Source organism: Quercus robur, chromosome 5, assembly GCF_932294415.1.
Source record: "Quercus robur chromosome 5, dhQueRobu3.1, whole genome shotgun sequence".
Classification (NCBI taxonomy): domain Eukaryota; kingdom Viridiplantae; phylum Streptophyta; class Magnoliopsida; order Fagales; family Fagaceae; genus Quercus; species Quercus robur.
The window spans coordinates 20,436,888-20,451,106 of record NC_065538.1 but is presented as its reverse complement, the minus strand read 5'-3'; the positions used below and the strand labels follow the sequence as shown (position 1 = coordinate 20,451,106).

The 14,219-nt window shown below is 34.7% G+C and overlaps 1 protein-coding gene across 2 annotated transcripts; it reads left to right on the top strand.

Moving 5' to 3' along the window:
* Nucleotides 1-633: 633 nt before the first annotated feature.
* Nucleotides 634-11,632, top strand: LOC126725457 (O-fucosyltransferase 1-like). Of its 2 annotated transcripts, none has more exons than XM_050430212.1 (11): nt 634-990; nt 2,626-2,657; nt 2,746-2,899; nt 2,988-3,066; nt 3,661-3,737; nt 4,039-4,127; nt 6,805-6,889; nt 7,005-7,288; nt 8,989-9,118; nt 9,338-10,053; nt 11,147-11,632. In XM_050430212.1, the coding sequence occupies exons 3-10, from the start codon at nt 2,774-2,776 to the stop codon at nt 9,962-9,964; spliced, it is 1,497 nt and encodes a 498-aa protein (XP_050286169.1). In that variant the 5' UTR covers nt 634-990; nt 2,626-2,657; nt 2,746-2,773; the 3' UTR covers nt 9,965-10,053; nt 11,147-11,632. The 2 variants fall into 2 exon arrangements, with proteins under 2 accessions (XP_050286169.1, XP_050286168.1); XM_050430211.1 differs by having other exon boundaries at nt 6,766-6,889.
* The last annotated feature ends 2,587 nt before the right edge of the window (nt 11,633-14,219 follow it).

Sequence of the window (14,219 nt, the reverse complement as noted above, 5' to 3'; positions counted from 1 at the left end):
GAATCATGAATTTATATCCAAAGTCATGAATCATGAAGAAGATACAATGAATCATAGATCATGGGTAATGTTGCATATATTTGACAAATATGATTTATATGGGTCACATGACATTTGATACATGAATTTTGATTGTGCACCAAATTGACATTTCTGTTATTAGTTCCATCTTATTGCTAATAGAGATCATGTGGCTAGAAAAACAAGAAAATAGATTTCAATTTTTTATTGGCAACCAAACACAAATTTATGTTCAATCTCTCATTGTCATTGCTAAACGAACAATGCTAATTATCGTTGTACATGCTAAGTTATACACTGCCATATATACTTTATTTGAAATCATGTTTTAAAAACTTGATTTTAGTTATAATTGTGAAATCGTGTTTTCAAAACACATGTATATCCTGTACACACAGCATGTAACTATCATCAATCAATAATAAAACTCACTGTTTCAACTACCATTCAACCCATTTCCTAATTCCTTCACTAGCCATGCACCTCCAAAACCCATTCAAATGAACTATTAACCCTAGTATAATGGTGACACCCAAAAATATGCACTTGAAACTTCAAACTCCATTATTTTTAAAAAAAAAAAATTCAAAACTCCAAAGTAACAGGCCAATGTCTAGACCCAAAAAACATTAGCACTAAAACCCATGATTGAGATCCAATCCATTACCCTCAAAACTAATATAAATCAAAAGAGCCAGCCCCATTAGAAAACCACTCACTCTCGTTCCTCAGCCTCTCCAACCTCGAGCCCAATATAGATCCATGGAGCGGCCACCAATAAGCACAAATTTCAATTTTCAAAAACCAAACAATTTCATTATTACCGTTACGCAGGATAAAGATATATCATATATCACCAAATGTTGCTTCATCCACGGGAGCAGATGAAGATGATCATGAGTTTGTTTGTGACTCAATCTTCTCAACAAAGTGCTCTGCAGAGTTATCTTCAAGATTATGCTTATCGTCTGTGAGAGTGCTTTTTTCTTTAGCACACAGGCCCAAGGATCCTGGGCCAAATAGTTGTGTTTTGGTGGACTGGGCTTGGTTCACCGCAGCTAAATGGGGGCTGATTACGAACCAAGTTGTGCGCAAGTCACATAAATCTCCTCAAGGCAAAAATGCGATTCCTCCCCGGGCGTACTGTCGTGGGATCCCGGGATGTACTGTCGTAGGATCCCGGGGCGTATTAGGCCTGTAAGAACCCAGAATCTCTGGTTCTGTGCACTATACAATCTTTCTCCATGCTTGTTATGCAATGGAGTTTTGTCCTTTCCTTTTACCTTTATAGGTCTTACACAAGAACAACTATACAATGCACATATCTTCAAATGATTGTTAGTTTCTTAGATTAGGATATATATATATATATATATATATTAATACATATACATATATGTAAATGAATTTCATAAGGATGATTCAGCCACGAGGATCCTGGCCCCAATTCTTACAGACTTATGCTTTTGCACAAGACTTGTGGGATTTGGAACTCAAGTCTGAGTGGCTTTGCTTGGGCAGGGACTCAGCTTTACAAGCAAGAATATATATGTATTGAGCAGCAAGAAGCAGTAAAGAAATATGCAAAGTAATTGTTAGAAATTCTCAAATCAATATGAAATATTTCATTATTTTTCTTGATTGTGGATTACAAATGTGCTCACTAAGACGTGATACAAGATTCAAATAAGCTCAAAAATTACAGACTTTGATGGCTATTCAAGCCTCTAAGACTTGCAAAGTTTGAATCCTTTTGAATCCAAGTATGTGCTATAGTGGCTGTTTCTAGGATACTGGGAGACATTCCTCTGTTTTTCTTAAATTTTACAGAGTTCTAATGACTCTGTTTTGATATTCTCCCTACTGAAAATTCTCTTCCCTTTCAACATGGGTTTTCTCTTCCTTTTATAGTGTGTTTTCTAGGGCTCCATGGTACTAGTGATTTCTTTCTTTTTCCCCTCAGAGCTCGTGCTGTGTCATTTTCTTAGGAGCTGGTCTCTTCCCTTTTTTCTCATGGTTTTCATCTTTTAATACTGTTTCTCTAAAAGTCACTTGCTGACTTTCCATTCCGGGGCGTCCTAGCCTTCAATCTCTCTTCCTTCAAGATTTCTCACTTTTCAAACTTAGCTGTCGGTGTTATTTCCTTGTTGTCATTATTCCCAAATAATTGGAATCTTTTACTGTTGGGTTGAAAGTTCTCTTCCAGTTGCTTCTACGTATGATTTTCTCATTCTTGGTTCCTTGTGGTACAGCTCCTTTGTTCATGAATATTTGCTTTATACTTTATGATTCTTTGCTGCACCAGTGGGTACTTGAGAAGGACATCTCTGTTCTTCATTTCTTGTATTTCGTGGTACCTCTCTTGAGCCGTTTCAATCCCACAGTAACTGTGCTGCATTACCTGAGGATCCCGGGCCTCTGGCAGCCTCTGGGTATCCCGGCCCAGTTCTTTCACTGGATTTTGCTGGACTTTTTGATGACCTTTTTGCTGTAAATCTGAACATAAATTGGGCCTTAATGTTGATTCTTCTTGCTGCTTGAATTGGGCCTTCTTTATTTTTCATGGAATTGGCTTTTTGTGAAATTTTGGCCTTCAACATCGTCATCATGTAGTTTCAGATTATACTTAAAAAGCTGTAATTATCTTAAAACTCTCTTCAACTATTGATAGTGATTTTGATGTTTTGATTTATATAAAATCATGATGATTGGTGGTGCAATCAGGGTAGGGCATTATCATCCATTGAAGGGCATGGTATGGAGGTTATCAATTGTGGTGGTTGTACTAGTGCTCTTCATCTGCACCATCTCCTTCCTCCTCCTTTCATCCTCCACCACCGCCGCCGCCAATTCTCGGTCCTCCGCCTATGGCTCCCAGGTTTGTTTTGTTTTGTTTGCTTCAGATAATTGAGGTTATCATTTGGAATTCTGAATGTCACTTATTATGACTTGTTTGTTAACAACAGTTTTGCAACTTTGGAGAGGTGCTGCTGATTCTGGTGATTGGAGGTCATCTTCTGTGCCACGATCTCATTGACCTCGTATGTACTTTTCGTTTTCTCAAACAATGCTCCTATGATAACATTGTGTGAATTTTATGCTAAACTTATCAGAAGAAAAGACAAAAAAAAAAAAAAAAAAAAAAAAAAAAAAATTCTATGTTTTTTGCTTTTAGAAAATAAATTTATTTATTTACAAGAAAATGCTAGCCCCATGGCATTATCACAATAAATCTAGGTGACATATATTATTACGGGTGGTTGAAAAAGTAATATCAATGGTGCCATGGTGGGGTCATATTTCAGGAATTGCTTGCCATATAAGATTTGAGTTAAAAATATTATAAAAGTATTGTAGTTGCATTGGGCAATTGTTAGTGCACATTAGTTTTTCGTTAACTCAAAATGTGTGGGCCCATATTTCCGTAATTGCTTGCCATATAAGATTTGAGTTGAAAATATTGTGAAATTGTTGAGGATTGAAAACATGTTTCCAAGTCATAATTTTAGTTTCAAAAAATCTTGTGTGTACTGTGTTTAATAAGGCAGTGCTTAATAAAAACTGCCCATACTCTTTTTTGATAGATATTTTTGTGCTAAACTTCTTTAGAATTTTTGGTTGTCTTTTACCTTGTGGCAGCTCCTCCAGCTCCAAGTGAGAGTAATGGCTATCTGCTTGTTCGCTGTAATGGTGGTCTGAACCAGCAACGTATTGGGGTTGGTATCCTTTCCCCTGCTGTGAACTTCATTTCACTTTTTTACTCTTGGGTCCTTATAATTTTCTTGTGGGATACTAGACAAATATCATATTAGCTCTATTGTTTTGGTATAAAACAAAAGAAGCGAACTAAATGCTTTTACATGATAAGTGAGGCTATTCAAATTTTATTGCCAAGCCAGAATTTTAAGATTCCATATTTTCTGTATGCTAAATGAAGTTAGCATTAACATGAGGGTGTTTATTTTATCATGGAGTTGTTTCATGTAAATTAATATACGCTCTTTTGGATGTTGTTAGATTGTTAATTCGGTTGTCGTTGCACGAATCATGAATGCTACACTAGTGCTACCTAAGTTGGGCACAAACTCCTTTTGGCATGATAACAGGTATCTATTTTCAAATAGTTGTACCTTGTATGACTTTAAATTTATCCAATCTGTTTGGTCTGATGTATTTGTTCTTATAATTGCTGTATTATTCATCTCTTCTGTGAGTGAATACTTTAGACATCCATGCAGGAACACAGATTAAACAAATTGATTCCTGAAAATTCTCCTATTCAATAGTTGCAGGTTAATCTAAGAGGGCCCCCAAATGGAGGACTCCGTTTGCATTTACTGTTTGACTATCTGGAGAAGCTAAGACCAATTACATTCAAGTTTTTAGTGTGATAATAGAATTTAAGTACCTAGCAAGAAAGAAGAAGAATAAATGAAATTGTTATGTATAAAAAGATGAGAAACCACAATTACAAAAGAAGCCTCCTAATAACTTCCAAAAGATGGAGAATAAGAAATGACCAACTACAAGCACTCTGCACTCATCTGTTTAAAGTTTAAACCCCTGAAAGGGAAATACTGAGTGAAAGGTAACGTCCAAAATTGCTATCTTAACTAGTTTTGCAATGCAAAGAAAGGAAGTATTAGAATAATTTCATTGTGTTCATAAATTGGTATCTACCTAGTCATTCAAATAATGCAATCAACTTTAACAAATGGATAGTTAATGTGAATATGGAGCAATATTTTTTCCATCTAAGTGAAGTTTCTTTGTGTCGTTTTATTTAGAGTATCTAAGATTTTATAGTAGTCAATATTTGATTGATAACCAGTAAGAGTTAGTGATTTTTGTGATTTTGGGGAGTGGCATGTTTAATGGAACATGTAGCTTAGGTGACATAGGACACATTTGACATCTGTCTAAGAATGCTTATATGGTAAGCTTAAATTTTGGAGAATTTGTGCTTTTAGGGTTCTGAATTGTAGAATGCAGTTTTGTTAATTAATTAATTTTTTTTGTTGTTATAAGTTGAATAAGGTTTGAAAAGCTTGAATATCAATGGATGCAAGAAAATGGAAATGATCAAATGGCCTTCTTGAAATTTCTGGCAGCTACTAAACTGGGTTCTTTGGGGCTGTCTCTAGTATCCATTTGATGGCTAATCATTGGGTAGAACTTGGGGGGTTTAAGGGTTTCAAGGAATGTAAGATAAAGGGTATGGTTTTGCCTTAAAATTTTGAGATGCTTGATGCAGATTCCAAATATCTGTGTGATACCGCTGTGAAATTGAAAATTTATCATGATCTGTCAAATAGGCTTTTTGGCTAAGCAGTGACGAAACCTTAGTGTAATTAGAGAAAAAATATCTTCTTTTTAAGCCTAAAATTAAGACAAATCCCAAGAACATTCATTAGGTTTTTAGTATTTTATCTCTGTTTATTTGGCTTTTCTGGAGTGAAGAGAATTTTCACAATTCTGTAATTGTCGCATTTGTAGGTCATTGTTGTAGGCCTTAAGTTTTGTTTTATTGATAAATAAATCTTAGTTTATGGGTCTTTATTTGTGGGTTTTGGTTCAATTCAATTAGGATTTTGTTTAACAGTCTTTTTTTAGTTAAGTAGGATTTCGTTTAGCAGTCAAAGCAGGAGTTTTAGTTCCATTAGGAAAATCTAAGATTTTTGAGTATATATAAGTGTTATTATACTAAAATAAGAGAGAGTTGGTTAATAAAAATATCGAATGAGTATTAAGGCATGTTGGTGTTTTTGTTCTTAGTTTTTAGAAGATTCATAAAAGGGAGCAATTTATTATAAAAAACAAAGAGGGAACAATTTGTTTTTTACTCCATCTTCCTCCTCCTTGTTCACCATTCACTTTCAAATCTCCATTGTGATTGGTTCACCTATGAGAGTTCCCACCTTCCTTTAAAATCATTGAATTGTCGTCATCATACTCAGACATGTATTATTGTGTACCTGTTTCAAACTTTTCTGATTTAGAAACACATGTTGCTTGCTCAAATCAATATTCTTTTCTTTTTTTTAGTACATTTATTTTGTACTATATCACTATATGTGACTAAATGCATTGAATGCCCAATGTTTAAAAAAAAATGTGCCATTTTTGAAAGCTTTTTCTATCTGAAAGTTTTGATTATAACTAATGGTCCTCTAGCCCCGTCTAATGTTCAGAACTTATCCTCAATTAAATTGAAATCTGGTATATTCATATTTCAATTTAAGAGTGGCATTTTTAGTAATTAAGATCATAGATTGGGGAAAAGTAACTGAATATGTGGAGAAATTATCTATTAGAGTGCAAGGTTAATTTATGCATCTATGGCTTTTATATAATTCACTATTTAAATATACAACTTAGTTGGGGTTTTTCCAATTATTAGCATCTGATTCTCTGTATTTCATGGCCTGGCTGCCATTGCATTCTCAAATAATATAATGATTGACATTTCTTTTACACATCATCTTTTTCAAATTTATGTGAAATGCTTGTAGTTGAGTGCAAGGTATTTTACTATTGGTTCCCTCTGGAATTTGAACGAAGCAGTCAGGTAAAGATTGTCATCTAACTATGGCAATTTGCTGTGTTTTATTTGATATGCCACTGAGCATCAGTTCGCAAGAAGCTTCTGTCCTAAGAATGCATGATCCCTGGTTATTTATTTTCTTGTCAAATCTTGCTTTCTAATTCTGATTAAATAACTCACAATATTTTTACTCTATTCAGTGGTTTCCATGATATCTATGATGTTGAACATTTTATCAGGATGTTGAGGTCTGATGTTCAGATTGTTAAAAGTATACAAGAAATTCACAAGAAAGGGAAAACCAAGAAGATTAAAGCTTTCCAGGTTGAACATTACTGTTTTCTTTACAACCATGAGCAGAAATATTTGAAGTTCTTCTATGTACTTGAAATGTTAACATTCCTCTTTTTCACATTTATTTCCCTTTGACTTGACTTAGATTAAACCCAATAGAGATGCTCCTATCAGTTGGTATACTACAGTTGCTTTAGAGAAGATGAAGGAACATGGTGCCATTTATCTCACCCCCTTTTCTCACTGTTTGGCAGAAGAAATTGACAACCCTGAGTACCAAAGATTGAGATGCAGAGTTAACTATGATGCTCTGAGATTTAAGCCACATATTATGAAGTTAAGTCAATTGATAGTTGATAAGCTCCGGTCTCAAGGTCAATTCATGTCTATACATCTTCGTTTCGAGATGGATATGCTGGCATTTTCTGGGTATGTATCTAATTTTATTATAATTTTTTCATAGACTTGTATTTGCTTGTGCATGTGAAAGGGGGCTGGGGATTGGATACTTACTAATTGATTGATTTTTTTGCCTACTTTAAGGGCTGTGTTTGCATATTTTATTTGGTTATAGGAAAATGTGTTTATGGTAAGTGGTAAAATGACCACTAATATATTTGTTATTTTTTTGAACAGTAAAGAATTGTACAAGCATTGCTCATTTATCTATCAGGCTATATCAATTATCCTATCTATCTGTAGATTCTGTAGTAGGGTTTAACTATATTTATGAGAATTTGAGAAAGAAATATATCTTGATACATATTCCCTCTCCCTGGTTTAACACCACCTATTGGAATAGGTGCTGTTAAATGATAGTGACATAGGAAAAAAACAGTGAAAATGTCTGTGTTAAATTTTTTGGTGCTGTCCAGTATTTCTAGCAAGCATGTTTGTCAATTTCCAGCCTCCTTTTGCCAGCACAGTTCAATCTACAAAATCTTAAGCCTTACCCTCATCATATTAATCCCAATATCATTAGTTTTCCTATCCTAAAGCCCACCACAAGAACACATAGACAGATTCCCCAAATCTATCCTATGTCAGATGGGTATCCTGTTTATGTCTTGGATGGGGCTTCTCTTATGTAAATAGTCTGATACTATCATGCATGGTAGCATTGTTAGGAACAAAATAGTTATAAATTATAAGATGTCAGTTGTTGCTAAACTAAAGGTGTGCTAAATATTGATGGCATGATGCATACTTGAATGCATATTATTGTGTGGGCATGTGCATTTGTTCCAAGTCCTGTGCGGGTAATGTATCAAGGATTCCCATGATGTAAGGTTTGAGATGAGGGTCAGTGGAACACATCAACACTAAAATTTAGTGACTTCCCAAAGAACATGCGTGCTTGTTTTTCTATTCTGTTAATTTCCTTTGTGAATCTTGGCCTATAAAAAGAAACAAAAGATGTGTGCACATCTGATTTTAATTTCTTTGACATATTTTCAAAAAAAAATTTCTCACTTTTTATTATTTTCTTCCTTAATATTTGGGGTGGGTGATGTACATATTAGCAATCACACGAGTCCAAAGAGACTAACTGCTGCTCCTACTTAGTTCCTTGTTTGTTAAAGTTTGTAACTGACGCAATTTGAGGTTTAGATTGTGTAGTTTTAGCAGTTTCTGGACCTTTATATTGCAATTTGGAGGGAAAAAATGGTGGATTTATGGGGTGTAGGGCCCACATAAAAACCTGCATAAATGAGCCTTCTAGAAGTGTTGAAAGGGAGTTTCTTTTTTGACTTTTCTGGGAGCAGTTTCATGGCAAGCTCTCGGTGATCCCATTTATGCACAATTTGATGGTTACTCTCTTGTAGATCTACTGGATAAAATTCCTCTGGTTTTTAAAGATTTTCCTTTAGTATGCTTCAACATTGCTGATTGGGGATTATAATAAATTTATGGATAATGAGGCAATGAGCTCTAGCTTAGATGACAACTCTTTTTCCTGTAAGAGCAAGGTGAAGGGTGAAATCGTGGGTTCAAAACCATTGATTGTGTGTATTACTTACCTAAAAAATAAATTTATATTAAACAGTAAATGAAGTCTGATTTTAAAATTTTTTGAATGAGAATACTGTTAATGGTTAACCTCAAAGATATGATAATGTGATAAATAGGTGCTTGAATATATTTACACCTAAAGAGCAAGCGATATTGAAGAAGTATAGAAAGGACAATTTTAAATCGAAAGTACTCAATTATGGCAAAAGGAGGGCCATTGGAAAATGCCCATTAACTCCAGAAGAGGTGATCTTGCTTGTCACAGTTTTTCAATCTGTTTCTGGAAATTTTTTAGTTTTTATTCCTTACATTGCCAGGTCAAAGCTTGTCAAGGCTTATTAGAAGATTAATATGTTACACACGGAATGAGTGACTTCATTGTGCTTGTGGTATTTTCCTGATGATTTTGGTAATAGGCCATAGACTGGCCATGCCTTCATTTTGTCGTGTCTCTTTTCGCTGCAGGTTGGTCTTATTCTACATGCAATGGGGTTTGACAATTCTACTCGAATATACCTAGCTTCAGGGGAACTTTTTTGTAGGCATCGATTCATGAAACCATTTCAGATGCTTTTTCCTCGCCTTGAGAACCATAGCTCTGTGGAACATACAGATGAGCTTGTTGAGAACACTGGGGGGCTGTTACAGTCTGCTGTTGATTACGTGGTTTGTCTCCAGTCGAACATTTTCATGCCAACATATGATGATCCAAGCAACTTCGCAAACAATCTCCTTGGACACCGCCTCTACAATGGCTTCCAGACTACAATCAGACCTGACAGGAAAGCTCTAGCCCGTATCTTCATTAATTGGGAGAAAGGGTGGAGAGAAGGTTTTGATGAAGCTGTTAGGCGTGTCATGCTCAAAAAAAACTTTGGTAGACCCCATCAACGTGTTCGACCAGAGTCTTTCTATGCAAATCCTTGGCCTGAATGTTTCTGTCAAACTTCACCACAGAATCCTGCAGGCAAATGTCCCCCAGATGATCTGCAAATTCTAAGCAGCCAGTTGAAGAGTGAAACAACTGATGACTTGAAACCATTGACCCCATTGAACTCGACAGTATCTGAGGCAGAAAGATTAGAAATTTGACTTCTAGCTGGTGTTATTCTACCTCAGTGATGAACCTTCATATATCAAAATGAAAAGAATGGGTTTTCTCAACCATATTGGCCTTTCAGGTAATCTTCATATATGAGAAATGTCTTTTGTATAGAACTGGAGTGATCTAGCTATCATCCTTGAATGCTAAACTCGCAGATTTGTAAATACACCTTATATTTTCTGCTAATATAATGAGGTATAAAAGATGATTACTAAGAATGTGATAGAGAAAACTGAAAAAGGATGTTGACTCACAACAACAACAACAAAGCCTTAGTCCGAAAATTTGGGGTCATCGATGGATCCTTAATAGATTAGATTGGGTTGGTCACATAAAATTTTTTTCTCCTTAATAGTTTAAAATTTTCCACGTTAATAATGACTGGTCATATTGTCATTCCTTTTACTGGTCCCTGTTTCTCAAGATAAATATTGTCTATCCTTAGCTTGAATATTTTCAATTATGCAGATGATTATTTTCAGTTACATACCTAGAGAGTCATATTGTGGATGATAAATTTGATGTTGGCATTTTTCTTCTGCTTTCTCCAAATATATATGATCAGTTTCGAGTTATACCTAGTTTACTTTTATTAATATTACAATTGGAAGTCTTATTTGATAAATCCATTGTTTGATTATAGTCACTCTATACCTTCTATGCTTGCAAAATGTTAAATTTCAAGTTTTGTGCTTTAAAGTATACATAAAATATGAGTTTATAGATCAAATAGTATAACATCCAATTACCACAACTTGATATGTATCTTAAGAACAAAGACGATATGTAATCTAATGATAGAAATTTCAAAATAATCCAATAAAGAGTTCTTAAGTGGTGTAACATTAACAAATGTAACTTGATCCTAGCCTGAGACTTTGGCTTCCAGGTTTTTTTAAAAAGTTTCTTGCGTTGTATCATTTCAGTTCTGCTACTTGATTTTTGTTGGTGTTTCTTTAGTTTCTTTTCTTTGTAGTCCATGAGAATTGCCAATGCCCAAAATTTGCATCTATGTATGCTTACCATGCTTTTCTTTTCTATTTAATTGTTCTTCCTATTCTTCAGTTTTATTTTTACATTTTGCAACAAAAGTCTATGTGACTGATGATAACAATTTCAGCTCCTATCGTTTTGATCCGATCTGATCATTAAAGTTTATGGTTTTTCAGTTACTTTTGCTGGCCTTCATCTCAAGAGATATGGTTAGTAAATCTGTTAGGTGTTGGAGATTCATGTTTCCTGAGGTTTGGACCACAGAAATACTGTCATACAGATAATGAAGAGGAGTTCAATGCTTTGAGTTGGCCAGAGTACACATGAACTGGAGCTTTTAAAAAATTACTAATTGATTATGAATGATATCTGGTTGACTTGCTCAATAGGGAAAGGCTGTATCACTGACCATAATTTAACAACAGTGTTTAGGCCTGGTTTGATCAATAATGTGCTTGTAGCTGTAGGTTACATTTTGTCACATCTTTATTAAGTTAGTTTGATGTATATTATAAAGAGTTTGTTCAAAGTAACTCCATTAATACAACTCGAGCAATGTGCTCAAGAATGAAGACACAAATCAGTCATCCGCTAATAAGTTTGAAGAAAGCAAAATATGAATAAAAGCGTCCCTTACAGTTTTGGGATAATTCCAAATGAAATCCTATAGTTTAAAGGATAAAAAATTATCCCTGAGGTTTTGGGTTAATGCCAAGTGCTACCAAAGCAGTTTAAAAGTATTCAATTTGTTTACTAAGCACAAAGGTCACTTTAACATCGCATTCCCTGCTTTCTCCTGCTTCATTCGAATCATTCCCTAACTCTAGTTTTTGTTTAACCATCATTGACTATTTAGACACGTTCTTGCGCATATAATTACTATAATGCAGTTATTGTGAGACTTGTGAAGTCAATATAAGCTATTAGAGGAGTAGGGAACTTTCAAATGGTATTAACTGTCATTTGTGCTTGGGAAACAATTTGGATATTTTTGAGAAGTCTTAGTATTACCTGATATTAGCCCAAAACTCAATGATGGTTTTTGTATTTACCTTAGTTTAAAACACCTCTAATAAAACCTTGAAGTTTTTAAATCGTTCCAATTCCTCACCTCATAGAGTAATTTTTAACTGAAAGTATTGAAAAATTAAATAAATTATACCTGAGACTTGTCTAGGAATCAAAACCCCATCCCATGAACACTAGGTTATATTTTTGTTCAAAAAACTCACATAATGATCACATCTTTATTGAATTGTATTTATCAGTTTGGGAATTTAAAAGTCATTTTAAAGTATTTTTGGTGATGAAATATTATATGTGATTCACGTGTGTGTGACTTTCGGATTCAAGAGATGTATTAACTAGTGGGATCAATATACAAAAAAGAAAATGAGCAACACAATTAGTTTGTAATGTTTTGGAATGAAATACACAATGGGAGAAATAGGTAGGAAACTGAATCATAAGACTAATGAGAATAAGCACTTAAAACTTTACACCTCTCTCTAATTTTTCTATCTCCACCCCCCGGCCCCCCTCCCCAAATAGGGAAAGAGTCCTATTTATAGTTTTATACCAATGACTTCTTTCTCTCTCTAATTTTTTTTGTGGTGAAGGGGAGAAGAAGAAGATACATATCCTATTAGAAATCTCTTCTTTCCTTTTGAGGGAGTGAGTAGATAAATGGGTGGAGAGCACTGTTCTGATAGATCATTCAGTATTAAATGCGATCTATCTAGTAGGTACAGTCCTTTACCTATAAAAAAAAAAGTAGGTACAGTCATTTAATACGAAAGTGAATGTTATTCGATTTAGGAGCTACCTTCCCAGGGAAGGTTCGTTAGTTGTAGTTCTTTGTTGGTTTTTAAGGGCTTCTCGCCTCCTCCATGACCTACCCATCTCCTTATTTGGATCAAGGATAAGATTCTCTTTGGCCGTATGTCGAGCGCTAATGAGGTTCCTTAGCGGGTTTGGTCTTGCTGTAGTCCTTTCATTATTTATTGTCACTACTTGTCTCATTCTCTCTATAGCTGCCTTGGGTTGGACCCAATATCTTTCCCTCCCACATTCAGTTTTTCTGAGCGTTGGGCCTGTGGGGCTTTCTATTCATCCCACTCCCTTCACAACTACAATTTTGTTATTTTTTATTTCTTTCGATTAACAATGATTGACTAAAAGGAGGACGAATTGAAACTATTAAAATTTTAATTTTAATTGAAAATTTTAAAATATAGTGTTTAATTTAAAATCACCTCTGAGAAACTTTGTATATAAATTATCTTTTGTTATTAGCAAACTTTTCTAGAAGGTTGCATTAATTTTTGTTGAACCCATTCAAAAGAGAACTCATGCACTGATTATTCATCTCATCTAGAGGGGGATCCTAGTGGTATTCTTCCGGAGCATACCAAAACATAAATAAATAATAGTATCCACTTTTTGCCCATAAGATGACCTGAAAACCCCATGAGTCGAACAATAACATGGTGGATACAACTTGAGACTTTTATGTTTACAGTACATCACCGGCTATCCTTGAATGGGCAATACTAAGATTTTATTGCAATTTATTCTGTTGGGTCTATCCAAGCAATCACCTAACAGTAATATGCCCACATAGAGAAATAACTGCACATTGATAATCGCACACACCCAGAGAACCCAAAACTTGGAAAGCTTTCAATTGCTGATTTTTCCCATAGAAATGACTCATAATGCACACTGAACCCCCCGCGCCAGATATCAGCCCACCAAGCCATGAATATCCTAATAGACACTGACATGACCGGTTCATTGGCATAACACCAACATGCAATGGGCTGTGGTTGAGAACACAGTTTTCTTATGGATTATTGAGGATCTTGGTACCAGATCTAAAACTAAGAGTAAAATGGTCAGCATATAAACGTTACCATTTTGATCTTCATCCTTTTCTCCCGTGCTATCTTAGTATTAAACAGGAGAAAAAGAAGGCATTGGGAAGCAGTAGTTTGAATATAAAAATTTGTACTCCTAGAGATATTTAGGTGTTTTTATGCCCCAAAACGTTATTCAATGTTTACAAAGGCTGACAGGGGCTTCAAGGTGTCTTGTGTCCTGAGACACTTCAAGGCATTATATGTCCCTTTCAAAAACTATGATAGATAATTGGCATAATAGACAAAAGAATAGTAAAAAAGATATAAAAAATAGAAAAAAGATAGTCTAATAGAGATAATTGATGAAAGAAACGACGTAAAGACACTA

Bases quoted from the DNA above. Each gene is read 5' to 3' on its own strand.
- LOC126725457 (XM_050430211.1), top strand. From the start codon at position 2,774: ATGGTATGGAGGTTATCAATTGTGGTGGTTGTACTAGTGCTCTTCATC. The intron at 3,067-3,660 runs GTACTTTTCGTT...ACCTTGTGGCAG, and splicing joins CGATCTCATTGACCTCGTAT to CTCCTCCAGCTCCAAGTGAG. The intron at 6,890-7,004 runs GTTGAACATTAC...GACTTGACTTAG, and splicing joins AGAAGATTAAAGCTTTCCAG to ATTAAACCCAATAGAGATGC.